This window comes from Bubalus bubalis, chromosome 12 (assembly GCF_019923935.1).
Source record: "Bubalus bubalis isolate 160015118507 breed Murrah chromosome 12, NDDB_SH_1, whole genome shotgun sequence".
In the NCBI taxonomy this organism is placed as follows: Eukaryota; Metazoa; Chordata; class Mammalia; order Artiodactyla; family Bovidae; genus Bubalus; species Bubalus bubalis.
The window spans coordinates 105,952,601-105,979,848 of NC_059168.1; the positions used below are offsets into that span (position 1 = coordinate 105,952,601).

The 27,248-nt window shown below is 55.2% G+C and overlaps 2 protein-coding genes and 2 long non-coding RNA genes across 14 annotated transcripts in view; 3 read left to right on the forward strand and 1 right to left on the reverse strand.

Annotated features, from left to right (window-relative positions):
- Positions 1-40: 40 nt before the first annotated feature.
- Positions 41-2,112, reverse strand: LOC123328680. Its single transcript, XR_006543685.1, has 2 exons — positions 1,551-2,112; positions 41-811 (listed from the first exon to the last, which is right to left on the reverse strand). It is a non-coding gene; the product is annotated as an uncharacterized LOC123328680 (long non-coding RNA).
- LOC123328679 lies at positions 858-2,968 on the forward strand. Its single transcript, XR_006543684.1, has 2 exons — positions 858-1,030; positions 2,693-2,968. It is a non-coding gene; the product is annotated as an uncharacterized LOC123328679 (long non-coding RNA).
- An 8,495-nt stretch (positions 2,969-11,463) lies between these two features.
- ARRDC1 (arrestin domain containing 1) lies at positions 11,464-19,032 on the forward strand. 3 transcript variants are annotated; one of them, XM_025262090.2, is made up of 8 exons: positions 11,464-11,654; positions 16,851-16,961; positions 17,246-17,296; positions 17,370-17,542; positions 17,708-17,890; positions 17,986-18,162; positions 18,233-18,653; positions 18,727-19,032. In XM_025262090.2, exons 1-8 carry the CDS (start codon positions 11,537-11,539, stop codon positions 18,789-18,791), a joined length of 1,299 nt encoding a protein of 432 aa, XP_025117875.1. In that variant the 5' UTR covers positions 11,464-11,536; the 3' UTR covers positions 18,792-19,032. The 3 variants fall into 3 exon arrangements, with proteins under 3 accessions (XP_025117875.1, XP_025117876.1, XP_025117877.1); XM_025262091.2 differs by having other exon boundaries at positions 11,465-11,654; positions 17,388-17,542; XM_025262092.2 differs by lacking the exon at positions 11,464-11,654 and adding an exon at positions 12,542-12,626.
- A 3,349-nt stretch (positions 19,033-22,381) lies between these two features.
- The window catches only part of EHMT1 (euchromatic histone lysine methyltransferase 1), a 111,465-nt gene continuing 106,598 nt past the window's right edge, over positions 22,382-27,248 (forward strand). For 7 of the 9 annotated variants that reach the window (XM_025262083.2, XM_044926590.1, XM_025262089.2 and 4 more), the window contains exon 1: positions 22,382-22,463. In XM_025262083.2, coding sequence (XP_025117868.1) covers positions 22,401-22,463 — 63 coding nt within the window. In that variant the 5' untranslated portion in view covers positions 22,382-22,400. Of the gene's footprint in view, positions 22,464-22,840; positions 23,684-27,248 lie in introns of those variants that run through there. The other 2 variants (XM_044926592.1, XM_025262087.2) reach the window with 2 other exon arrangements.

A 27,248-nucleotide genomic window follows, 5' to 3' on the forward strand; every position in this document is an offset into this window, starting at 1 on the left:
GCCAATGAGTGCATCAGAGCAACAGGGCACATGGCCAGAGAGGTGGAGGTTGGGATGGGTGTGGAGTCTGGTGAGGACTGTGACTTTTACACTCAGAAAAGTGAGCCATTGGAGGATAGGAAAGAAGGAATAGCTTTTTAGTGCATCATGGCAGCTGATGTAGACAGTGAGGGAAGGGTGAAAGCAGGCAGGATGTTTAGGAAGCTAATGCAAGCTTACCCAACTAAGAAATGATGGTGTTGGGCACACCTTTGATGGCAGTGTTTTGTAGCAGTCAGGATAGCCCTGGTTATGCTGCAGTAACAAACAACCCTAAATTCTCAGCGGCTTAGCAAGATAAAAATATATTTCTTCCTCATGCCACAGGTTAAGGTTATAAGGCAATTGAATACATGAGTATAGATTGATGTTCACGAGGGTATTTGTTGTACTTAAAGCCATACAACTGGATGAGTTCACCATGGGAGGAAATGCAAATAGAGAAAAAGAGAGGGAAAAGATTGAGCCCTGGGTATCCTCACGCTAAGGAGGAAGGGAGGCTGGAAGGAGGAGCTGGTACAGAGGATGAGGATGTCAGGTAGGAGGGACGCCAGGAGAGGGCAGTGGGCCAAGCGATGACGGTGCTAGGCTGAGAAGGAGAGATCGGCCTTGTCCAGTGCTGCTGAGAGATCCCGAATGGTGGGCACAGAAGGCACAACGAAGGCACCGGTCACCTTCAGGTGTACGAGGTGGAGGAGCAAGCCCGACTGAGGGGGCTGAGGCGACGCGGAAGGGAAGGCCTCGGGACCGACTACTCTTCAGGGTGTTCTGGCTGAAAGGGAGCAGAGAAACGACCAAAGTGAGAAAGAAAGGCAAGTCCGGAGAAACTGTTGGTTTTACAGTGGGAAAAGAAACAGCCGGTTTTCCACCAGCGGGAATGAGCCCGTGGAGGAGAAGGAGGCGAGCCATTGCCGAGAGGAGAGTGTGAGGGCTGGCCTGGAACTAACTGCTCAGGCGGTTCGCTCAGCCACAGCTCCAAGGGGAGTCTGACGTAAGGGAGTGTGGATGTAGGAAGCTGGAGGGCTCTCCTCTGATGAGAAGGAGGCCATCAGTTGAAGGTGAGAAGGGAGCTGGTCCCAGGAGAGAGGACGAGGATGGAACTAGGAGAAGACAACAGGGAACCCGGAAGTGTCATCTGCCCAGTCAGCGTGACTGCGTTTCTCCAGCCTATCTAGGCTGCTCCTGAGAAAGCAAGGCGAAAGAAGATTTGGGTGCAGCCAAGACTGAGGCGATCCCGGGCGAGTGTGGAGAGGTGAGGGGGACAGGGGGAGACGTCTAAGAGTCTGGTCCCAGTGCTTGCCCAGCGCACTCAGGGGGCTTTGGAGGATCGCTGTTCGGGGGGGCAAAGATGGAAAGGGATTCAGAGCTGTGCAGACTTGCAAGGGGCTACAGGTGGGGTCCTTCCTTCATTTGGAGTCAGCTGAGAATTCACCTGGAGCACATTTCTCTTCCATGTGACTTGCCCTGGGTGGGGTGTCCTGTTATTTAGCCAGGAGAGCTGGACCGCTTACCACGTGGAGGCTCTACTCTACGTGACAGGTCCTGTTGGACCTCTGCTTGAATCTCTCCTGCTGGTATCCTGCTGGCCACAGCAAGTCCTGCAGGCGAGCCTGGAATCCGTGTGGGAAGGGTGCGCACAGCAGCACGAGTTCTGGAAAGCACAGCTTGGGGCGGGGAGGGGGTGGTGGGAACCAGTGGAACAACCTGCCCGCCACCCGTCCACACTCTGGCCCCTAATGATTCAGTTCCTCCTGCATGAAGATCCCAGAACCACATCTCACTACTGCTCTTGGCTTGTGACATGCAGCAAAGCCAGAAGCAAGTTATCTGTCCCTGCAAGACCCACATTCCATGGGGAAGCACAGGAAAAGTAAATAGACACCCGGTTCAAAAAGGAAAAGGGGGCCGTGCTCCCTGTAGCCACGGGCACGCGCGGCAGGGTTGAAATGCAGCAGACATGGTCACAATGCTCCTTTAAGGGCTCCTCTGCCCTCCCCCTCCTTCTTCTGGGGTGGGCTTCTCTCTCTGCCTCTTTGCCCTGCCCCTCAGTCATCCTCCCTTTTCCACGGGGAAATTTTTGCAGCCTAAGTAGCTTCCTCAGCCTGCTTCTTTTCTGGAGAAAGTTGAGGGCCCAGAAGCCTCTTTTATTTTGAACATCATCCATTTTAGTTTAAGTAGATACAACCGTTAAAAAAAAAAAACTGCAGATTTTCTAGGTATCAAATTATAACACATTTTATTAGACAAAAGCACCCTGCAAATATCTTTGAGAGGCTCCTCTGTGCTGTGAACGTCAAGGTCGAGCTGTGTGCTCAATTCCTCAAGACACTTGGAAGCCCTTGCATGTGGCTCACAGCATCTGGGAGGGTCCGCTCACCCAGGGATGTTTCAGCAATTTTAACAAAGGGTCATACACCACGCCCTTGATATCTTCTAACCCTGAAGTTATGCTTTGCCCACAGTGCCCTGGATTCAATCTTCCGCAGGATGTCATTTCTTACCTTGAGGACATTTGCTGCCTGGAAAGACTGGGATTGAGAAATATTTTTATTTTCCTATTGTAAGACCTGACTTGAAATATTTCCTCCAGCTTCTGGTGGGACATGGAACATTACTTGTAAGGTTCATTTGTCTTTTCTTTATTTTACTTTAGCATAAATGACTGAAAGAAACCAGTTGGCCTCTGTCTGCCCTGTTACCACAGCTGGTGGTCTTCCACTTCCCCACCGATCCTGACCCAGCCCTGCCCTTCTCTGTCCTTCACCGGGGATGGAAGTCCTCACTGCCTGCCAGGTTCACCTGCTGCCTGGCTCCAAAGAGCCACATTTCAGAATTTTGTGACTGGCAGCATCTCACTTCTAAGTGTCAGTGTCTGGTCCAGATACGTGCTGCTGCATAATAAACAACCCCAAACCTCAGCGGCTTAAAACAGCTGTTGATTTTGTAATGATTCCATGGTGAGATCGGGTTCAGCTGGTTGACTCTCCTGCTGATGGCTGGTGTGCCGGTCTGTCTCAAACTGTCACCATCAATTCAAGTCTTTCCCTCCCGTACCAATCCTATGATTGTTTTTTTTTTGTTGTTTTTTTTTTTGTTTTTGAGGTGGGGGCTGTGACTCACAACTTGCGGAATCTTAGCTGCCCAACCAGGGACTGAACCCCGGCCAGGGATCTCCCTCTTCTGACTGTTCTGACGCACATAAACTGGTAGAAAGTTCTGGGACTTCAGAGGCCAGGTCTGAGGCCTGACAGCTTCATCTTCCTCCCTCTCGGGGGCCTGCCCACAGGTAAACAGTCTCACTATCTGTAAATCCTCATTCTGTGCAGACCCTGAAGCAAATCATATGGGGAGGCCTCAGGGAAGGGGAACCTGACCAGCCCCTGCCATCCCAGCCACCCGGGTCAAGGTGTCAGACCAGCAAAAAGGTATCTAGGACATTCTAACCTGGGCAGACACCACCCAAAGTAGGAGAGCCTCTTGGCTGAACGCAACCAAGTTCTCAACATCTGACTCTTTGGGACCCCATGGACTGCAGCACTCCAGGCCTCCCTGTCCATCACCAGCTCCCGGAGTTTACTCAAACTCACATCCATCGAGTAGGTGATGCCATCCAACGATCTCATCCTCTGTCACCTCCTTCTCTTCCCACTTTCAATCTTTCCCAGCATCAGGGTCTTTTCCAAGGAGTCAATTCTTCGCATCAGGTGGCCAAGTGTTGGAGTTTCAGCTTCAACATCGGTCCTTCCAATGAATATTCAGGACTGATTTCCTTTAGGATGGACTGGGTGGATCTCCTTGCAGTCCAAAGGACTCTCAAGAGTCTTCTCCAATACCACAGTTCAAAAATCTTTGGCGCTCAGCTTTCTTTATAGTCCAACTCTCACATCCATACGTGACCACTGGAAAAACCATAGCTTTCACTAGACAGACCTTTGTCAGCAAAGTAATGTCTCTGCTTTTTAATATGCTGTCTAGGTTGGTTATAGCTTTTCTTCCAAGGAGCAAGCGTCTTTTAATTTCATGGCTGCAGTCACCATTTGCAGTGATTTTGGAGCCTAAGAAAATAAAGTCTGTCACTGTTTCCATTGTTTCCACATCTACTTGCCATGAAGTGATGGGACTGGATGCCATGATCTTCATTTTATTGAGTGTTGAGTTTTAAGCCAGCTTCTTCACTCTCTTCTTTCACTTTCATCAAGAGGCTCTTTAGCTCTTCTTCAGTTTCTGCCTTAAGGGTGGTGTCATCTGCATATCTGAGGCTGTTGATATTTCTCCTGGCAATCTTGATTCCAGATTGTGCTTCTTCCAGCCTAGCGTTTCTCATGATGTACTCTGCATATAAGTTAAATAAGCAGGGTGACAATATACAACCTTAATGTACTCCTTTCCCAATTTGGAACCAGTCTGTTGTTCCATGTCCAGTTCTAACTGTTGCTTCTTGACCTGCATACAGATTTCTCTGGAGGCAGGTAAGGCAGTCTGGTATTCCCATCTCTTTAAGAATTTTCCACAGTTTATTGTGATTCACGCAGTCAAAGGCTTTGGCATAGTCAATAAAGCAGAAGTAGATGTTTTTCTGGAACTCTCTTGCTTGTTCGATGATCCAACAGATGTTGGCAATTTGATCTCTGATTCCTCTGCCTTTTATAAATCCAGCTTCAACATCTGGGTGTTCATGGTTCACGTACTGTTGAAGCCTGGCTTGGAGAATTTTGAGCATTACTTTGCTAGTGTGTGAGATGAGTGCAATCGTCCAGTAGTTTGAACACTCTTTGGCATTGCCTTTCTTTGGGATTGGAATGAAAACCGACCTTTTCCAGTCTTGTGGCTACTGCTGAGTTTTCCAAATTTTCTGGCATATTGAGTGCAGCATTTTAACAGCACCATCTTTTAGAATTTGAAATAGCTCAACTGGAAATCCATCACCTCCACTAGCTTTGTTCATAGAGAGGCTTCCTAAGGCCTACTTAACTGTGCATTCCAGGATGTCTGGCTCTAGGTGAGTGATCACACCATCATGATTATCTGGGTCATGAAGATCTTTTTTGTATAGTTTTTCTGTGTATTCTTGCCACCTTTTCTTAATATCTGTTGTTTCTGTTAGGTCCATACCATTTCTGTCCCTTATTGTGCCCATCTTTGCATGAAATGTTCCTTTGGTATCTCTAATTTTCTTGAAGAGATCTCTAGTCTTTCCCATTCTATTGTTTTCCTCTATTTCTTTGCATTGATCACTGAGGAAGTCTTTTATATCTCTCCTTGCTATTCTTTGGAACTCTGCATTCAGATGGGTGTATCTTTCCTTTTCTCCTTTGTCTTTCACTTCTATTCTTTTCTCAGCTATTTGTAAGGCTTCCTCAGACAACCATTTTGCCTTCTTGCATTTCTTTTTCTTGGGGATGGTCTTGATCACTGCCTCCTGTTCAACATCACAAAACTTTGTCCATTGTTCTTCAGGCACTCTATCAGGTCTAGTCCCTTGAATCTATTTTTCACTTCCACTGTATAATTGTAAGGGATTTGATTTAGGTCATACCCAAATGGTCTAGTGGTTTTCCCTACTTTCTACAATTTAAGCCCGAATTTGGCAATAAGGAGTTCATCTTCTGAGCCACAGTCAGCTCCCCGTTTTGTTTTTGCTGACTGTATAGAGCTTCTCCATCTTTGGCTGCAAAGACTATACTCAGTCTGATTTCAGTACTGACCATCTGGTGATGTCCATGTGTAGAGTCTTCTCTTGTGTTGTTGGAAGAGGTTGTTTGTTATGACCAATGCGTTCTCTTTGTAAAACTCCGTTGGCCTTTATCCTGCTTCATTTTGTACTCCAAGGCCAAAATTCCCTGTTACTCCAGGTATCTCTTGACTTTCTACTTTTGCATTCCAGGATCCTATGATGAAAAGGACCTCTTTTTTGGGTGTTAGTTGTAGAAGGTCTTGTAGGTCTGCATAGAAGCTTTCAACTTCAGCTTTTACAGCGTTACTGGTTGGGGCATAGACTTGGATTATTGTGATATTGAATGGTTTGCCTTGGAAATGAACTGAGATCAGTCATTTTTGAGATTGCACCAAGTACTGCATTTCACACTCTTTTGTTGACTATGAGGGCTGCTCCATTTCTTCTAAGGGATTCTTGCCCACAGTAGTAGATATAATGGTCATCTGAATTAAATTCCCCCATTCCAGTCCATTTTAGTTTACTGATTCCTAAAATATCTATGTTTACTCTTGCCATCTCCTGTTTGACTATTTCTAATTTGTCTTGATTCATGGACCTAACATTCCAGGTTCCTATGCAATATTGCTCTTTACAGCATCAAACCTTGCTTACATCACCAGTCACATCCACAACTGGGTGTTGTTTTTGCTTTGGCTCCGTCTCTTCATTCTTTCTGGAGTTATTTCTCCACTGATCTCCAGTAGCATATTGGGCACCTACCGACCTGGGGAGTTCATCTTTCAGTGTCATATCTTTTTGCCTTTTCATGCTGTTCATGGGGTTCTCAAGGCGAGAGTACTGAAGCGGTTTGCCGCTCCCTTCTCCAGTGGACCACGTTTTGTCAGAACTCTCCACCATGACCCATCCGTCTTGGGTGGCCCTACATGGCATGGCCCATATTTTCATTGAGTTAGACAAGGCGGTGGCTTGTGTAATCAGTTTGATTAGTTTTTTTGTGATTGTGATTTTCATTCTGCCTGCCCTCAGACAGGAGGATAAGAGGTTTAGGGTTAAGATAAGGGAGGTTCCTGTTAGGACAGACTAACTCAGGGGAAACCAGGTCTTGTTCTGATGGGCAGGGCCTGCTCAGTAAATCTCTAATCCAATTTTCTGTTGATGGGTGGGGCTGTGTTCCCTCCCTGTTGTTTGACCTGAGACCAAATTATGGTGGAGTTAAGGTGAACCCTTAAGATGGCAGAGTAGAAGGAGGTGTGCTTATCTTCTCTTGCAAGAATTCCACAGTTACAACTCAGTGCTGAACAGGCAGTTCTAACTGTTGAAGCAACAATTAGAACTGGACATGGAACAACAGACTGGTTTCAAATAGGGAAAGGAGTATGTCAAGGCTGTATATTGTCACCCTGCTTATTTAACTTATATGCAGAATACATCATGAGAAAGGCTCCGCTGGATGAAGCACAAGCTGGAATCAAGATTGCCAGGAGAAATATCAATAGCCTCAGATATGCAGATGACACTACCCTTAGGGCAGAAACTGAAGAACTAAAGAGCCTCTTGATGAAAGTGAAAGAGGAGAGTGAAAATTTTGGCTTAAAACTCAACATTGGGAAAACTAAGAAGGGCATCCAGTCCCATCACTTCATGGCAAATAGATGGGGAAACAACAGAAACAGTGACAGGCTTTATTTTTTTGGGCTCCAAAATCACCTTAGATGGATACTGCAGCCATGAAATTAAATGACACTTCCTCCTTGGAAGAAAAGGTATGACCAAGCTAGACAGCATATTAAAAAGCAGAGACATGTCTTTGCTGACAAAGGTCCATCTAGTCAAAGCTATGGTTTTCCCAGTAGTCATGTATGGATGTGAGATTTGGACTATAAGGAAAGCTGAACGCCAAAGAATTGATGCTTTTGAACTGCCGTGTAGAAGACTCTTGAGAGTCTGTTGGACTGCAAGGAGATCCAACCAGTCCATCCTAAGGAAAACCAGTCCTGAATATTCATTGGAAGGACAGAGGCTGAAGCTGAAACTCCAATACTTGGGCCACCTGATGCGAAAAAGTGACTCATTGCAAAAGACCCTGATGTTGGGAAAGATTGAGGGCAGGAGGAGAAGGGGACGACACAGGATGAGATGGTTGGATGGCATTACAGACTCAGTGGACATGAGTTTGAGTATACTCTGGGGGTTGGTGATGTACAGGGAGGCCTGGCCTGCTGCAGTCCATGGGGTTGCACAGAGTCAGACAGGACTGAGCAACTGAACTGAAGTGCTGAACAACCATCAACAGGAGAATGTCGGATCCCAGCAAAAAAAGATACCCCACATCCACGGGTAAAGGAGAAGCCCCAGCAAGATGATAGGAGGGTGAAATCTCATTTAGAATCAAACCCCATATCCGCCAGAGACGCTCGGAGGGCTCAAACAAAACCTTATGTGCACCAGGACCCAGAGACCCCAGAGACTGAGCCAGAACTGTGTTTGAGTGTCTCCTGCAGAAGTACAGGTCAGCAGTGGCCTGCCACAGGGGCAGGGGCTCTGGGTGCAGGAGACCTGGGTCAAAAAGCCTGTGGCATAAGCCTCTTGGAGGAGGTCACCATTAACCCACCATAGAGCCACCGAGCAGACAACCCACAAACTGAAGAACAATTATACCAAAGAAATTCTCGTACTGTTAATAAAGTTCTAGGACCCACAACAGATTTCCCAACCTGGGAATCTGGCAAAGGACTCAGAATACCCAGGGAATTTGACTTTGGAGGCCAGTAGGATTGGATTACAGAACTTACACAGGACTCAGGAAACAGACTCTTGGAGGGCACAAACAAAACCTTGTGCACACCAGGACCCAGGAGAAAGCAGCAGTGAACCCACGAGAGACTGATCCAGACTTGCCTGTGAGTGTCCAGCAGTCTCGGGCGAAGCTGTGGGTGTGCGGTGGCCTGCTGCAGGTCGGGGGCACTGAGTGCAGCAGTGCGTGCCCGGGACCTTCTGAAGGAGGTCACCATTAGTTTTCAGAGTAAGTAATAAACTGGGGTGGCTCGTTAGACGGCTGGGACAGTCAGGGTCCCTCCTGCAGCCTCAGTCAGGGTGTGTGAGTGAGGTGGGAAGTCTGACTCTCACGTCCTGGCTTCCCCCACCTCCAGGGCATCACTCCAGAGCAGTAGCCAGATACTGTCACGTGGAGCTCGGGACCCTCAGGGAATGAAAGCAGAAGCTGCGAGCCCTCCTTAGAGCCTGAAAGTCACGTGGCATCTCTCTTTCTGGCAGTTCAAGCAAGTCAAGGGCCCGGGCCCATTCAACAAGAGGGGATGGAATCCACCTGCTGACGGGAGCAACAGTGAGCGTGGGAAGGGGTGAGGACTTGTTGGGAGACATCGTTCAGACAAAAGTTAAGCTGCAGGAGAGGCTACTGGGGAAGGTTCTCGGAGGACAGGGTCATGGGGATGAGCACTGCACTGATCATGTTTTTTATTTTCTGTTATCTTCGATGCTTTGACATCTTGAGGGCCTTGCTGGCTGGGTAGAGACTGCCCCTCCCAGGCTGGCTAATTCCTAGACAGTAAACAACTCACCTGCCAACACAGCTTTCACATGCAAAGCGACCGGTCCAGGGCCCACACCCCACCCGCCTCCTTTAACTACACACCAGGCCAACCACCCAGGGCCAGGCACTGGACAACAGTAATTCACTGAAATCATTCACCACCCAATCCTCAGCTTGCAGAAGCTTGCCTGCCTGCCTCCTGCCCACTGAAAACACAGGCAGGGCTCTGGCCAAGCTCGCGTCCCTCCTGCTCACAGCTGACACTGGTGCTTCCCCAGGTGGCCCTGCTTTGAGTGGCTTCCCCTCTCGCGAAGTGTAAGCTTTGAACTCTTCTTTCAAGGCAGTTGGCTCTGTGTCTGTCACGTTACCATAGCTGATTACAACATATCCTAGGTTCATGTTCAGATATAGGCCAGGAAGTGAAAATTGGAGGGAAGCCTATGCGGATTCTGAAGCCGGAATCCCAGCACCAGTGGTCCTGGAGAGAGAACGACAGGGAGTGAGTCAGGCGCTGAAATCACCGAAGAATAAGGGGAGGTGGGCCTCGATTCTGAAAGTAACAGTAACAGCGCTGGGGTGGGGGAGGAATTATTACTCTGAGAAAATGAGGGTTAAAGCTGGAAGTTAGTAGGGTGAAGGGGGAAATGGTCTAGAGGCAGTCATAGAGAGTCAGGAGTTCACCCCACTTGCAGGCCCAGAGGTATTGTTTGAAAATAAACATTTATACTTTAGAGCTGCCAGGAGAAGCCTGGGTTCCTTGAGAGCAAGATGAAAGGAGTTTAGAGAAATGGGATGTCAGGGTGGTGATGGTAGACATGAGGACACAGCAGCAGAGCTTCTGGAGGGGGACGGGTTGGGAAGGGTCAGAGTAAGGAGTGTGCAGAGCCCTATTGGGGGCCAACTGCAGGAAATAAAGGTGACCTGGGATAAAGGCCCCTGTTTCTGCCTCCATCTCTGCAGCAGCCAGCACACCCTCTCTCCCTGTTTCCTCAAACATTTCCTTTTTGATTTCTGCCTTGGATATTTAGCATGTTAGGGCTTCCCACATCTCTCACCATCCCAAACTCCTGGTTCAGGGATTCCCCCATTTGCACGCCCCTGACAGCAAAGTGTCAGACCAGTCAATCAGAAGCTCCCTCTTGCCTCATCAGAGTCCCAGGTGGGCCAGGTGGGCCTGGAGCCTGCAAGAGCCCTGGTTTCAGGATTTCCCTGGCCTCCGGGGACCCCTCAGCCTCTAAGTCTAAGGCCCCTGTTTGTCACTGGAGGCCTAGATTAGGTTTCTGTGGCTCTCACCCCCGATTCTGATGTCATCAGCGTCCTGAATAGAGTCACCAGGTACAAACATGTCTCTGACAAATCTTTCGTCCTTCGCGCCCCCCAGACTCATGCCTAGAAGTGCTGGTTCACTCAGGTGCCTAACGGGCACCTCTGCCTCTGCGGGTCATGATTTTCTTCCAAAATAGCTTGTACCGAGGCCGGTGTCTCCATCAAAAAATGCCACCCATTCGCCTAGCTGTTCTGGACAAACACGTGGCATCATCCTGACGCCCTCCTTACAGCAACCCGGTATTTCCCCAGCCAGGAGGCGCCCAGCATCGCCTTCTCTGTCCTCACCCCCTCACCACCGCCCCCCCCCCGCTCCTCGCGGCCGACCCAAGCGCCCACCGCCCAGGACACGAACCCAGACTGGAGACCTCCGGCGGGGCGGGGGCGACCCCTGGGAGGAGCCTGGGATTGGGGTTGGCCCGGGCGGCCCCTTGACAGGTGGGGCGGGAGGGGGAGCAGATGCGCCGGGCTCCCGCGAGCTGCGCTGGAGCTGCTCTAGGCTGGCCGAGGGGGTGGGCGGGGAGAGGCCGGGCGGACCGACCTAGGCGCGGCTGGGGGCAGGGCTGGAGCGGGCGGGGGGCGTTGGGGAGCCCGGGGGGAGGGAGGGCTGGGGACAGGAAGCGGGGACGGCTGGGGAATGGCCTGGCAGGCTAGGGGCGGGGCGCGGGGACTGGGGCGCGAACGTTGGCGGGGAGGGGGCGTGGCGACGAGGGGCGTGGCGTGGCGTGGGCGTGGCGTTGCGGGGGCGAGGTGAGTGCGGTGCGAACGTTGAAGGGGGCGTGGCGTGGCGATGATTGGGCGTGGCCTGGGCGAACGGGGCGTGCCGGGGGTGTGGCTGGTGGGGGCGTGTCTGGCGGGAGGGCGGGGCTGGGAGCGCGGCGGCCACGGCGCCGGCGGGGCGGGGGTGAAGGAGGCTCAGTGCGGCCGCCCGGCAGGGCCGCGGCATGGGGCGGGTGCAGCTCTTCGAGGTCCTCCTGAACCACGGCCGCGTCGTCTACAGCCCGGGGGAACCGCTGGTGGGGGCCGTGCGCGTGCGCCTGGCGGCGCCGCTGCCCTTCCGAGGTGGGCGCGGGGTCCGGGGAGGGCCGCACCTGCGGCGAGCGGGCGGCGCCCCGGAGAGGCCGAGCGGGCTCGGGGCCAGGGACCTCTGAGGCCGGGGGCTCCCGTCCGACCGCGGGGAGGGCTGCCGGGCCGGCAGGCGGGCGGCGGGCCGCGGGGTGGGAGGCCGGCGCCAGGCGGGGCGGAGCAGGGAAGCCAGGGTGGCCCAGTCCTTCCGCATCTGCCCTTCCTGTCCTTCCGCCAAGGGGCGGCCAGACTCGGGGCCGGGGCTTCGAGCCCATCTGGTTTGCCGAAGGCCGCTCTGACCTGGACCCGCGACGCCTCCGACCTGACCTTCCCTGTCGGGTCTCCGATCCACTGCGCCCCGCACCTGCTGGGCCCTCCCCTCGAGCCCAGCCCGCGCTCCCTTTCTCCCCCAGACACTCAGGCAGCCCCCCGAGTGTGCGGGTCCCCGGCCGGGCCGCGGGGCCCTACCCGCACCCAGCCAGGCCCTGAAGGCTGAGAGGGTCTTGCTAATCCCCGCGCGCCGCAGGCCCCCGGCCCAGGGAGCATCTGGGACCCGAACCTGAGCCCTCCGATCCGGTCTCTCTGCTGGCGCAGACAGCTGGGACTTTGAGACCCGGGATCCGGTTGCTGCGGCGGCCCTTACTAGGGCTCCCTGATGGCGCCGGCCTGGTCTGCTGCCTGAGGTGTGGACGGGGCCCTGTGGGGGACCTCACACCCGGGTGGTGGACGGGGACGCAGCCGGCGGCTGGGCCTCTTCCTGAGCCTGGCGCTGAGTGTGAGGCTGTGCGGTGTGTCCGTCCTGGGGCGCTTCTCTACCTCTGGCTGATTGGCCAGAACCATAGCTACAGGGGCTTCCTTCTGGACCTCCAGGCTCACCCCTGGGGCTGACCATCCAGCACATGGGGTGCCCCCTGAGGACAGAGAGCCGCTGTCCTCCTTTCTGGGCAGCCACTGCCTCATCCTGGACAGGTGGGACCCCCCTCCCCATAACCCGTGGCCTCTTTAATGTCTCCACACTTGGAGTTTGGGGTTGGGTTGCTTGGGTAGGTGTGGTTGGCAGGGGCTCCGCAGCTGGCGCATCTTTTCTCTGGGGCATAAGCTGGTGGTGAGAGGTGAGTGCAGCCGGCGGGGCACAGAAAGGAGAGGCAGACCAGAGGACGGACAGACCCTATGAGATCCCACGCGGAGCTCTCCACCTGGCCTGCTGACCTGTCGTCCCCTGTAGCTGGGGTCCAGGGTGTCTACAGTGGAGGAGTGGCCTGAGCTGTTCATGACTAACCTGGGTTGGGCAGAGCCTTCCAGCCTCCACATGGTGGGTGGGATGTGGGTAAATGGACCGCTGGGTCACAGCAGGCTGAAGGAGACTCTGCTGATGGTCCTGACTGTAAGGGTGCTCCCAGAGGAGCGCGGGTCCTCGGGCCAGAGAGGGTTTTATTCAGGCTGCCCCCCAGGGGTAGAGGGGATGCCCTCTGGCCTGGCCTAGGGGTGAGAGAGGAAAGACTGTGTGGTTTTTTTTTTTTTTTAATTTTAATTTTTTGTATTTGCCTATGGCTGTGCTGGGTCTTCATTGCTGCATGGGCTTTGCTCTACTTGCGGCGAGCAGGGGCTGCTCTCTAGCTGCAGCGCTCGGGCTTCTCACTGCGGCGGCTTCTCGTTGAAGAGCACAGGCTCTAGGGAGCACGGGGTTCAGTAATTGCAGCTCTTGGCCTCTAGAGCATAGGCTCGGTAGTTGCAGTGCTCAGGCTTAGTTGCTCTGAGGCATGTGGGATCTTCCTGGATCAGGCATCGAATCCTTATCTCCTGCATTTGCAGGTGAGTTCTTCAGCAAATGAGCCACCAGGGAAGCCCCCCATGGTTTTTTTTAAACTTTCACTCAAAAGATACTTGTTGAGCTCCTGCATCCATAGGAGCAGGATCCTTAGGATTTCCATCCTAAAGGGAATCATCCTAAAGGAAATCAGTTGTGAATATTCATTGGAAGGACTGATGTTGAAGCTGAAACTCCAGTACTTTGGCCACCTGATGCAAAGAGCTGACTCATTGGAAAAGACCCTGATGCTGGGAAAGATTGAAGGCAGGAGGAGAAGGGGACGACAGAAGATGAGATGGTTGGATGGCATCACAGACTCAATGGACATGAGTTTGAGTAAACTTCGGGAGTTGGTGATGGACAGGGAAGCCTGGCCTGCTGCAGTCCCTTGGGTCACAAAGAGTCGGACACGACTGAGAGACTGAACTGAACTGAGCTCCTGTAACCAGCCAGTGATGCAACAGGGAGGCCCCCAGCAGGACATGGAGGCTGGGAGGCAGCAGGCCTCTAAGCACTTGACTGAGGAGAGTCAGTGATGATCTGCAGTCAGCCCTGGGAGCTGATGTGGAAGACAGCTGGGGAAGGAGGTGCTTTCCTGGAGCCTGGGTCCAGCCCAGTCAGAGGGTCAGGCCGGGGGTCAGGCAGGGCTGGCCTGTGCTCTGCTGTCGACAAGGGAGGGTGATGCCTGGACGACAGCAGCAGCCAGCCCCTGGCTCTGGCGACTCATTGGGCTCACCCTGGGCCAGAGGTCTTTCCCACTTCCCAAGGACCAACCCACGAGTCCTCGAGTCCCAGGAACACTGGGGGGTGGGCGTCGTCATTCCTCTGGTGTTATAGATTTGGAAACAGGACAGAGGGAAGTGGCTCTCCGGCCAGAGCTGCGGTGAGAGGATGCGGCGGAGGCTGGGCCACCCCAGGTCTGTGGGAGCTGGCGGAGGCAGGGACATAGAGATCGTCATGGTCAGACTGCAGGTCGTGCCTGGGAGGAGGGCTGCTGGCAGGTGAGCATGCTGGCTCAAGAAGTTCCAGAGGTCACTCTGGCACAGGATCCACGTAACGGTCCTCCTTGGAGGACTGAGGAGACCTGAGGATCTCCCTACGTCTCCACTGCTCCCCTGAGGAGGAGAGCACGCGTAGGGGTGGGCCGTCTGACTCCAGGCTGGTGATGGTTCCTGCAGGCAGGGTCCCCGAAGGGGGCTCAACCTGTTTGCAGAGGAGGCCGTGGCACGATCATGGGGAAGGTTAAACAGTTCAGGCCTGCCTGGGATAATCAAGGGTCGGTCTGTTTTTCTGGGGCCAGGTGCCACTGTGGCTTGTTCACCTTAATTCTGGAGCTGGGTTCTGGCTGAGCGCATGCCTGGTCTATCCGCTCTGCTGTTGGACCTGGAGGCTGTGCCTAGATGGTTTGCCGTTATGAGGAGTGTTGCTGGAGGCTCCTGAGTAAACAGGGTGGGATTCTAAGGGGAACTGCTGGACCCCTGGCACCTGTGTGTAAAATTCGCACAGATCTGTTGGCTTTGTCTCCAGGACCCTGTGTCAGCCGACAGTCTGACTGCCATAAGCAAGGGTCTTTCTATTAATACCTGCTTGTAACACGTCAAACAACATTTGCCAACCTGATGGGTTAAAATGGTAAGTCATCTGAGATTCCTTGAATTCTGGTGAGGTGAGACAGCTCTTCTTTTATCTGCTGCTATGCGACAGTCACCCCTAAGTAACAAATCACCCCTAACCTAAATGGTTTAAAGCAACCATTTTAACGCGTGCTGTTGTGAGTCAAGATTTTGGGCAGAAGTCTTTGGGTGGTTCTTCAGCTCCGTGGCCATCCACTGGGGTCACTTGACAGGCCCAGCCGGCACCAGGCCAGCCTAGGGACCACTGCACGTCTTCCAGTATATTCTGTTGTTCCCAGTGTTCCCAGGGCAGCCTGATTTGCAGGGGCTGGGGGGGGGGGGGGGGCGGGGCACGCCCTCTCCACGGGGAGTTTCAAGCAGGGCAGTGTCTGGACTCCACTGGGGTGTCTTCCAGTCAGCCTTCCAGTCTGGCGTCCGCTTTTCTGTCTGTTCCTTGCCGTGTCTCCTGGGCTGTGCTGGGCTGTAGGTGTGCTGCTTGTGTTTGGACTTCCAGTGGGAACAGTGCCAGGTCTGGCCCTTGGAGGGGATGGCCGGTGGAGCAGAGATGAGAAATTAGGGCTGAGGTCCTGGTGGTGACGCTGGGCTGGCATGGAGGCTGAGGCCAGTCACTGGAAGTGCCGACAGGGCGGAGGGGGAGCCAGGGGTTCGTGGAAGGCAGCCCAGCACACTGTGGGTGACCCGCAGGAGGCCTGTCCCCTGTCAGCAAGGTGGGGCCCGCCTTGGGGAGCCGGGGACAGAGCTGGCGCCGCTGCCTCCCCCAGCCCAGGCACTCGAGACGCCGCCTTCTGCCTGGTGGCTCTGTCAGGAAGGTATCAGATTCTGAGTCGCCTTCCTTCACTAATCCCTCAGTTCAGGGGAGGAAGGGCGGCTGGCAGACAGGCTAAATCTTTGGTCTTGACTCAGCTTGCAGGGAGAGGAAGGAAAGGAGGAGCCACAGGGCTACCTGTCACCGAATCCCCACCCCCTGGCCTGCGGGCCTCCAGCTGTGGTGTCCCCTCCGGTGACCAGCCTTGGCTGGGGCCGGTCCAGCCACAGCCTTCTGACTGCAACAGTGGGCTCTGGACTGGGCAGTTCGAGTTCCTGAGTGTGGCCTGGACAGCGGCAGTGACCTGCTGCCTGTCTGCGGGCTTCCCCTGGGAGCAGGGGGAAGGCCCAGCCACCTCCATGCAGAAATCAGCGCTCCTGGGCAGTTCTGGCCCAGGGGCCAAGGTGTCCCCACCCTCTGGCTGCCAGACTGCTGGTCTATTTTCTCAGGCGGGTCTGACCACATTCCTGCTGCATAAGGGCTAATAGGTAGCTTCCTGGTGCCTGGAGGGGTGCGTCCCAGCCTCACTGACATGCCGGTGAGGCAGCCGGAAGGTGGGGGTGAAGGTCAGCTGCCCCACCCACCTCTGTTCACCAAAGGTTTCCTAAGCTTCCCCTGTAGGGAAGGGGTTTTCTAGGGTCTGGTGCGGGGTCAAGGGGCTGGGGTTTGCCCAGGGGTCAACAGGGTGACCGTTGGGGCCTTCCTGTTCTGGACTGCGGGATGGGTGGAGCCCTGTGCCTCAGCACCCTGGCTCGGTGGGAGCACCTCGGGATGTGGGAGAGGCAGGCAGTGTCCTCTGGAGGGCAGCCGGCCGTGCGCTGGCCTTCCCAGAGCCTAGTTGGGTGATCCTGGGTCCCGTTAGTCTTGCCTGAATGCCTGTGCTGGGGCTAGGGAGGGGCCAAGGCCAGCACCTGCCTGCGACTCACACGGGCCCCACCTTGCAGCCATCCGCGTGACCTGCACGGGGTCCTGCAGGGTCTCCAACAAGGCCAACGACTCGGCCTGGGTGGTGGAGGAGAGCTACTTCAACAGTGCCCTGTCTCTGGCCGACAAGGGTGAGTCTGGAACCCACCCCTCCCCTCCTCCCACTGAGATGGGTCTGTCTGTCCCCCTGCTTTCCCACCTGCCTCTGGCCTCCCCGTGGCTGGCCCGCCCCCTCCCAGGGTTTCTCTCTGTGGCAGGAACAGGGCACTGCCTGCTGGGCGCTTGGGGCTGAAGGGGCCGGTCCCTCCCAGGTTTGGATGGGTGCAGGGGGAGCTTGTCGGCTGCAGGGCCTGCTTTGGCTCTGGGCCCTGTGATGGCGCCTTGTCCCCTCTCCCCACCTCTCTCGTGTCCTCAGGGAGCCTGCCTGCTGGAGAGCACAGCTTCCCCTTCCAGTTCCTGCTTCCTGGTGAGAGCCCGGCCCGGCCCGGCGGTGGCAGTTGGCGAGGGTGGGTGGGAGGTGGGGGACAGTGGGACCTCAGTCCCTGCTCTCTGTCCAGCCACGGCTCCCACGTCCTTCGAGGGCCCTTTTGGGAAGATTGTACACCAGGTACGGGCCACCATCGACACACCACGTTTTTCCAAGGATCACCAGTGCAGCCGCGTCTTCTACATCTTGAGCCCCCTGAACCTGAACAGCATCCCAGACATCGAGGTGAGGCTGGGGCAGTGGCCTCCTGGGTGGCTCCCACCCTTGTCCGATGCCCTGTCCCCAGCACAGGTGAGGTGGCCTGTGGAAGCAGCAGCCTCAGTTCTGAGCTGACCCCAGGGATCCTGTCTGCTCACACCCGCCAAACCCCTTCCCTGCCCTCCTCCCAAGCAACCCAATGTGGCCTCCACCACCAAGAAGTTCTCCTACAAGCTGGTGAAGACGGGCAGCGTGGTCCTCACGGCCAGCACCGACCTCCGAGGCTACGTGGTAGGGCAGGTGCTGAGGCTGCAGGCAGACATTGAGAACCAGTCAGGCAAGGACACCAGCCCGGTGGTGGCCAGTCTGCTGCAGGTCAGCGTCCCTATGGCTGCTGGGCCCCGTCCCCATGGGGCAGAGGAGGGGCGGGTGGCTGGCCTGCCCAGGCTCACAGGCTGGCCCTTCCCCAGAAAGTGTCCTACAAGGCCAAGCGCTGGATTTACGACGTGCGGACCATCGCCGAGGTGGAGGGAGCCGGCGTCAAGGCCTGGCGGCGGGCTCAGTGGCAGGAGCAGGTTCTGGTGCCCGCCCTGCCTCAGTCTGCCCTGCCGGGCTGTAGCCTCATCCACGTGGACTACTATCTGCAGGTGGTAGGGGTCAGGGGTGGGGTGGGAGGAGGGGCCGCGGCCTGGCTCCTCACATGCACAACCTCCCTAGGTCTCCCTGAAACAACCGGAAGCTGTCGTGACGCTCCCAGTCTTCATCGGCAACATCGCTGTGAACCACGTCCCACTGAGCCCCCGGCCAGGCCCCGGCCTGGTGGTGCCCTCAGCGCCGCCCCAGGAGGAGGCGGAGGCTGTGGCCAGCGGCCCTCACTTCTTCTCGGATCCTGTCTCTCTCTCCACCAAGAGCCACTCCCAGCAGCAGCAGCTGCATGCAGCCCTTGGCTCTGTGCCCCATGGTGCCCCAGAACCCCGTCCTCAGGATGGCAGCCCTGCCCCGCACCCTCTGCCACCTCCCTTGTGCATCTCCACAGGTGCCACCGTGCCCTACTTTGCAGAGGGTTCTGGAGGTCCGGTACCCACCTCCAGCACCCTGATCCTCCCCCCAGAGTACAGCTCGTGGGGCTACCCCTATGGTGAGTGGGGGCCTGGGGCCTGGTGGGGAGGGAGTGCCCCGGGCCCTGTGCAGACCTGGCTGTCTCCCTGCAGAGGCCCCGCCGTCCTATGAGCAGAGCTGTGGTGGTGTGGACCCTGGCTTGACCCCGGGGAGCTGACCCCATGCCACCTCCTCTCGATGGGCGGCCCTCTGCCCTGGGACTGGGCTCCCAGGACCTCGTGCCTTCACTCCTGGCCTGGCCCGGCCCACTCAGGACCCGCTGCTGCCCGCTCTTCCTGTGGCCTCTACCTCCGGACCAGCCTCTGCCCCGGCCAGCCTCCTCAGCTCCCCAGCAGTCGGCCTCTCCCAGGGGGTTGGGGCCTAGAGAGATGCGGTGTAAATAAAGTGCTTCATTTGTAGCGCTGGGCACAGTGGCCTGTTGGGGCCCTCCTCTGCGGGGTCTGTGTTCCCCGCCAGTAGGGGGTATTGGGCTTCCCAGGTGGCTCTAGTGGTAAAGAACCACCTGATGCAGGAGATGCAAGAGGCCACGGGTTTGACCCCTCGGCTGGGAAGATCCCCTAGAGCAGGGCATGGCAACGCACTCCAGTATTCTTGCCTGGCGATTCCCATGGATAGAAGGGCCTAGTGGGCTAGTCTACAGGGTCATGAAGAGTTGGCGCCCCCGGACCTGGGGGTGTGCCCAGCCCTTCACACTGGACACCTCCCCCCATCACGACGCCCGCCCCTCGCTGGGCACGCCCCTCATCACCACACCCCTTCCCCCTGGACACGCCCCTCCTTGGCCCCGCCCTCGCCCTCCGTGCCCCTCCTTTCCTCTCTGGGTCCCTTATAGTATTCCGGGCGTCTTGGTCCGGACGATGGCTGTTGGTCGCTTCGGGCTAAGCAGCAGTGCCGATGAACAAGGGCTGGGGCTGGCGTTTGGCCTCCCGGTTCTGCTTCAGGATTTGACTTCGGAGGCAGTTTGCATATCTGGAGCCTCAGCGTTAAAGTGGCCTTGTGATAAGGCGAGAAGGCCACCCCTGTTCCATTTTGTTAGCACCAATCGCTCCAGGCAATGCAGTTTAGGAAATCCAGTCAGGGTGAGGCTTCCCCAAGTCCCTTGCCCTCAAACTCTGTCCCTGTTGGCACCGCAGCCAAGTCTTAGTTCGGAGGGGTTCAGCTTCTCGACTCCCATCCGTGTGTGAACACACAAGCCCGCTCCCGAGGTCTGCAAAGGACTGTTGTCTAGGACGCAAGGAACCCAGGAACAAATAAAAAGGCAGGGTTTCCCAAAGGGGCATTTTGCAGAGTTCCAGAGTGCCCGTAAAAGTCCTGCAGGGCCAGGATCCTGGTGTGCTTTGGGAGACCCTGGAGGTGGTGTTACGACTTCAGGTTCAAATTCTAGCTCTGCCATATGGTGAAGGAGTCACTTTGGCTAGGTGTGTCAGTTAACTTTATGATAAGCTCATGGGACTACAAGGCGACAAGTCGAGTGCCGCCACCCCCCCCCCCCCCCCCCCCCCCCGCCCCGCAACTTTACAGAAGCTTATTTCTTGCACGTTTAATAGTCCGGAGATGGCATAGCTGTCATTCTCAAGTCGAGGGTGAGACGGCTGGCAGTTCTATCACCTAGGTTACCAGGCTTGCACCTCCCACTTTCTGGGGGACAGTAGTATCACTTCTGCAAATGCCATTGGCCATCCTACCTGGAAATGTGCAGGCAGCTATGTACCCTAAAACTTGACTTTACTATTTGTGGGACAAGGAGAAAATGAATACTGGAGAAAAGCACAAAGCATCTTCAAGCAGGATGACCTGTGAAACAGCTACTAGAAGCTGTAGCCTCAGAGTCGAGACTGCGTTTCAAATCCCATCTCTGCTTCTTGACAGTCTTAACCTGGAAGGCACCCCCCACCCCCTTTTATTTTGCTCACTGACAAGACCGTGGATAAAAATGACGTCCACCTCTCAGGACTGACCTGATAGTCACAGGGACAGCACGTAATGCGTCACCAGTGAGCAGGGATAATACCACATAGGGTGGGTTGGGCTGACTGTGCAAAATGGGAGCATTGCCTACTTCTGACACATTCATTTATGGTCAATATTTGCCTAGTAAAATACTTTCTTCCACATCTTAACTCTTTTATTCTTTCAACAAATATTTGTCTCCTGCCTGCCAAACATTGTTCTAGGTACTAGGGCACACAAAACAAAAATCTCTGACCTTTTGGACTTGAATTCTAGTGGGGAAGACAGACAATATGGCAATGGAATGCTATGGAGTAAAATAAGGAAGTTTTGGGGTGCAGTAGTATTCTTAAGTAGGTGCAAGGATACACTTCCCTGAAGAGGTGGTGTTTAAGACCTAAGGATTGTCAAGAAGTGAGCCACAGATACCTGAGAAAAAAGTGTTTCAGAGAACGGGCAGACTAGGGCCCAAGGCAGGAGTGGAGACGGAGAGGGCACCAGAGAGACAGGTGTAGGTGAAGGCTAGCTTGGCTGTGCAGGCCAGAGGACAACTCCTGAGCTGCCTCTCCTGAGGCTCCAGATAGAGCTTGGGGTTCCCGGCCTGTCAGAAGTTGACTTAGGTTGCTCCCCACCCCCTAAACCTGGGGAAGGCTTCCTTGGTACTTAGGGTCGTCCACTGCCTCCTCTGCAGCTGTGGGCCCTCTCAATGCCACATTTCTACGAGATTGAACACTCACAGCCCCAAGGCCCAGAGATTAGCTTCTGACTTGGGACCTCCTCAGCTCCTGCCGTGAAGACCGGCCAGAGAACCGCAATTTCAGTTTATGAGTCTTCTCTCAACTCCCAAGGGATGGAAGAAACGGGTGGAGCCATGCGGAGTGGGTGGCCCAGGCCAGTTTGTGTGGTGCTGTCCAGTAAAGGGTGCTTGGGTGCGCAGGAAAGGTCTCACCCTGGGTGGCCTGCAGGAAGGCTGGGGTGATCCGAGAGGCTGCCCAACCGGGGCCACCTCCAAACTGGAGCACCCCACTTCCCTTGTACAAGCCAGGCATTTTCCTTAACCAGAGCGCCCTCCAAAGAGCCAATCCCCCCGCAATGGGGCACTGCCCACTCTTCCCCAACAGTACACTGTCCCCAGCCAAAGCGCAGCCGTATACGGGGCATCCTCCTGAATCAGAGCATCTATCCCCACAGTCCGGAAATGCCCCCGGCCGAGCACCCCGGCGCAAGGGCATTCACACTAACTGAGACGCCTCCCCCAAGGCAGCACCGCCAACGGGGGCAGCCCTCCCCAGGGGGGCTTCACCTCTCCCCCTCAGGGCCGCCTTCTCAGTCAGGACAGGCGCGCCCCACCACCGGAGCACCCTCGGCCCGCAGCCGGGCGCTTCTCCCTAACCGGACGCAGCCGCAACTGGGGCACCCCTCCCACCCGTGCACAACCCCCTGCGCGGGCACCGCCCTAGGACGCAAGCCGGGGTCCGCCTTCTACGAAGGCCGACGGAACCGATGTGTGTCCGGGGTGAGAGGTCAGGGGTCCTTCCGCACACCGGCCGGTCCGCCAGAGCGCCTACGCAGAGCCAAAGGGGACCGCGCGGGCGGGAGGACCGCGACGGGCCGGCGTCCGGAGCCGTGCCGACCCCGGAAGCCGGCTCCACGCGGCCCCGCCCCCGCGGCCGCCGTCCACCCGGTTCCGGCCCGCACAGGCCCGCGCTGCGGACGCCGCTCTCGGGCCGCAGTGCGCAGGCGCGGGGGCGCGCGCAGGCGCAGACGCGGGCGGCCGGCCCCGCCCCGCCCCGGGCCGCGAGGAGCGGGCGGGGCGATGGCGCGCGGGAGGGGCGGGGCCACGCTGCGGGCCCGGGCCATGGCCGCCGCCGATGCCGAGGTGAGGAGCGGGCCGGCGGCGGGCGCGGGCGGCGCGGGCGCGGTGGGGGCGGCGCGGGCCGGCGGGCCGGGCGCGGCGGGCGCGCGGGCAGGGGCGCGGGCGGGCGCGGGGCGCGCGGGCGGGCGCCTCCCCGCCGCCGCCGCCGCCGCGCCTCAGGCCGAGGCCGGGCCGAGGCGGCCGGGCGTCCGGGCCGCGCTGCGCGGGGCGTGCTTTGTGCGGGCGGGCGGGCGGCGAGGGCCGCGCGCGGGCGGGGCGGGGGCGCGGGGAGGGCCGCCGCCCGGCGCGCCGCGACCCCGGGCCTCGGGCCGCGACCGGGTGCTCCGCGGGAGGGGCGGAGGACAAAAGGGAAAGTGGGGCGAGCCCGCCAAGTTGGCGGCGCGGGCGACGCGAAGCCGTGCGCTCCCGGCGCCGCTCGTGCGCCCGCTGACCTTTCACTTTGTTCCGGAGAGGATGGCTGGGTCTTGAAGGAAAAGTTGGCCGGGCCGGCGCCCTTCTCCCCGGACAAAGCTGCCGGCTCCGTGGCTGTCAGGAGTACGGTCGCACGACTTCGGTTTATTTCCAGGCAAACCGCTCACGCGGGCTTTGGCTGTAAAAAGTTGCCCTCCCTTTGTTAATGTTTCTGGCCTCCCCTTTGCTCGCTCTCGAGAATAGTTTTCCCTGGCTCGTGGCAGCAGAGAAAGCAAACTCTTGTGAGATGGGCCAGTAGCTTCCCGCAGAAGGGAGAAGCCGGCGGGAGGCGGTGTGCCTTGGGGAAAGGCAGGAACGGCGCTATCCGGGCTGACACGAGGGACCAGTTTGGAAGAAAGTGATGACCTAGCAGTTTTTCTGTGGAATTACTCCAGGTTTTCTGTGTAGTAATAACCCGCGGACTTCTAAAGATCAGGAAGCCAAGGTGTGTGATAAGACCCTGTTACAGTAATGTGGTGTGTAGGACCTGTACTTTTATCCGGGTAATGCACAGTCTTTTAACGTTTCTTTATTTCTCTCTCGCATTTTTGGGGGGTATGGATGTAAGTAAACTGAGAACGTGCAAGAAAGTTCTTGAATTCAACGTGAAGAGTATTTGTTAGCACCTGCAACACTCAAGGAGTGTATTAGGCTGCGCAAAACGGAACAGGTGAATTAGATAACCGCCAGTCACTTGTAGGAGAGAAGAGGAGCAGTGATCAGGATACCGCTTATTGAGTGTCTTCTGGGCCCCGGACACTGCAGGCGCTTGGGTGAGTTCTCTCCAGCTTTCTCTGCTCTGTGCAGCAGGTTCTGCCATTTCCTGTTTAACTGACATGGGAAACGAGATTTGGGAGCGATTGGGTGACTCGGCCCAGCCAGTTGTCCAGTTAGCATAGCAGTTGTTTGGTGTCTGGCACATAGTAGGTTTTTAATTAATAATTGATGAACACGTTGCCCCAGACGTCACTGATTCCACAGGCAGCCTTGACTAGAGGGCTTGCCCGAGCCAGTGGCAGTGACAAGGCTGTGTTTCCTAAGCCCTTACCTGCGTCCAACCCTGCCTCAGCTGCCTGAATTCCTTCATTAAAGTCTGACAGCCGTTTTTGAGGTGGGTAGAATTACATCCCCTTTTGCACAGTAGGGAACAGGCACAGTGAGGCCCCAGGTTACAGAACTTGTGCAGAAGATGGATCCAGTGGTCTGGCTGCAGAGCCCCTTGAGCTGTATCTGTGGTGGTCACTTTAAGCTGATGAAAGCTCTGGGCTTTGGTGGGCGGTCCTCAGTGTTTATAATGGAGGTGCACGTTAGGGCGGGGAGGGGCTCCTGGACAGTGGCTAGGCTTGGGGTCAAGTGTGGCCACTAAATCAGGGAAATGGTTACTATGTCAGGGTTCTCTAATGGCCAAACGATTAAACTGGAAGGTGGACATTGAAATTTATCTGGCTGCATATTTACTTTTTATTCTTTCCTCAACCTAGAGAAAGGTCACCACTTTTTCACACTGAAGAGAGGCCCCCTGTTTTGTGGATTTTGAAATGCGCTTTTGGAATCTGTCTTCCGTTTTGTGGATTACTGAGTGGGGGCTCCTTCGGTGTAGTGTGTGTTCAGGGTCACCTCAGGCTTTTGACCCAGCAAGATGCTACCTTTCAGCAGGAGTGCCTTCCCAGGAAAGTTCCCTGCATTTCTCGCAGGGTGGCTCCTGTGTGTCTCTCCTTTTGTGTTTCTTAAGAGACACGCACATGTGCATGGTTGAGAGTCAGGCAGTGCCTGAAGGTGGCGAAGAAGCTGTGTCCTCTCCAGAGGTGGCAGCCCCTTGACTCTGTGCGCATTTACCTTATGGGGCTTCCCTGGTGGCTCAGCTGGTAAAGAGTCTGCCTGCAATGTGGGAGGCTTGGGTTCGATCCCTGGGTTGGGAAGATCCCGTGGAGAAGGAAATGGCCACCCACTCCCTGGCCTGGAGAGTTCTGGTTCGCAGAGTCGCCAGGACTGAGCGCCTTTCACTTTCACTTTGTGTTACTAAGCAATACGCTTGTGTTGTCTTATCTTTATTTACCAATTTTAGGGGTTATCTGCTGGCTCCCACTAAGGTTTCAGTTTTCTTGTACTCTCTCTGGTTTAGGTAATGCACAGTGTGGTTAAATCCGTGTCAGGATCTTCATCAGTCTGTTCAGGTCGTTACTGTGCCCTGCTGAGCTGGACGGTGGACCACACACAATTCGATTTCTTTCCTTATACAGACATTTTTATTTCCCTGGAATTAATAATCGCTTTATTTTTCATTTGCCTGATTCCCTTTGAATCTCAGAATAATGTTCCCGCACCTTTCATTCTGTTAAGTGCTCCTTAATTTAATTTTTTACCCCTCAGCCTTGTCGGCTCAGCAGCCCTTGCCACAGTGCTCCAGCCCAGAGCCTTGTTTCCAGGCCTGCACGCGGCCTCCCTGGGGCTCTGCCCGCCTCCTTGCCTCTGGCACTCCCTCACTTGTTTGGGGCGGTGAGCAGTCTGCAGGAGTTGCTGGGACCAAGACTTTGGGACTCACCTGTGTGAAAATGTTTTCATTCTGCCGCCACACTTAAAGAATCAGTTTGGCTGGGCTTGGCATCTCAGTATCGTATAGTCTTTGTTGTTGCTACTGAGAACTCTGTAGTTTGATTCTTTTTTTTGGCTGCTCTGTATGGCTTGTGGGATTTTAGTTCCCCAACCAGGAATTGAACCCAAGTCCTCCACAGTGAGAGCATGGAGTCCTAACTGCTGGACTGCCAGGGAACTCGCCAGCCTGATTATTAATCGTTCGTAAGCATATTCGCACATCAAACTTTTAGGATCCTTGCGTCCTTGATTTTCCTCACTTTCCTGAAATGCCTTTGTTGTAGTGTATTTTCATTCACCCTGCAGAGCACTCAGCAGGCCTGGGATCTGGGGACCGAGGTCCTTGAATTTACAGGAGTTTTTGTGTTATGTGTTTGAGATAGTTCTCTACCAGCTCTCTTTTTCCAGTTTCTTTGAATGTTGGATTTCCTGTACTTAATATTCTAATTTTTAAAATCTTTTCATCATATCTTGATCTTTTTGTTCTTTTTGAGAGTATTTTTGACAATTTTCCAATTTGTTAAAAAATTTTAACTTCTTTAATATTATCGTGTTCTTTACTGTTTTTTGTTCCTTTTTAAATGCCTCCTGTTCTTGTTTTATGTATACAACATCTTAATTTCAGTTTTTAAAAGTACAGTTAAAATTTTGAAAACTAAAAAAAATTTTGTTTCCTGCACGTTTTCTGTTTGCCATGCATCCCTCTTCGCTCTTACATGTTTTGGTTTCTTTCTTTCATGCTGGAAACCCTTCTCCCAGTGTCTGGTGCTCCTTGGCTGTTTATTCGTCCTTATGAATAAAATACTAAAAATGGAAAACTGAGTGTAGCGGGGGGCTTCTTTCCGTGTTGCTTTCACTGCAGGGTGATGACTAATGTTTTTTGTTGGCTCTTCTCCAAATGTTGCTGTCTGCTGGTTTAGTTTCCTTAGAGGGGAGCCTTTGGTCTGCCTGGTTGGATGGATGTTGGAGCCGGATTAAGGGGCAGGGAGCCTGACCCCTTGCTTTCCCTGAGGCGTCCACCGCTGCCTCTCCGTGTGCCGCTCACCCCGAGCGTGGTGCCTTCTGGTGCCCGTAGCTGTGCAGAAGTGCTTGTCTGAGTGTGCGGAGGGGCTGGGCCCGTGCTTGGAGCTTTGCGCCACATCCCTTCTCAGGCCTTTTGCACAGCTCTGCCGGTCAGCCTGCTCCTCAGCAGCGGCCCCGCACTTGGTCTCCCCTTCCTCTGCCCTGTGGAGTGATTCAGGTTCCTTTCGCCCCCGTCTTCCTAGCCGTGTTTTGTGTAGTGGTTCCAAGTGTTTCCTAGGTGGGGTGCATGTTTCTCTTTCCTGTTCTTGTCTTGGATTGATCTTTGATAAGAGAAGGAGTGGAGAGTCTGTTTTGCATCCAGCAATCAGAAATATTTACAGTAAATCTTGTGAAGTTTCACCCGTATTAACAGCTATCCTGTGGAAAGGGCCGCCCGTCTCAGATCTTCCTGTGCAGGTTGTGGTTCTGGATCGTCACAGAGGTGGGAAGGGCAGCACTTGCACCCCAGCCCTGAGGCCCAGGAGGACACCTGTGGGCAGCTGGCTGCTGGAGGCCCCGCCCGTGGTCAGTGCTGCACCAGGGCCAGAGCCCCGCTTCCTGCCTCTGCTAACTGGTTTGTATATTTGACCACATTTTAATTGAGTTCGTCTTTTAGAATGATTTAGCTTATGGGAACCATATTTTGGGCTCTCCTCTTCAGGAACTTTATGTTCTCTGCCATTC

Bases quoted from the DNA above. Each gene is read 5' to 3' on its own strand.
- ARRDC1 (XM_025262090.2), top strand. From the start codon at position 11,537: ATGGGGCGGGTGCAGCTCTTCGAGGTCCTCCTGAACCACGGCCGCGTC. The intron at 11,655-16,850 runs GTGGGCGCGGGG...CCCACCTTGCAG, and splicing joins GGCGCCGCTGCCCTTCCGAG to CCATCCGCGTGACCTGCACG. The intron at 17,891-17,985 runs GTCAGCGTCCCT...GCCCTTCCCCAG, and splicing joins TGGTGGCCAGTCTGCTGCAG to AAAGTGTCCTACAAGGCCAA.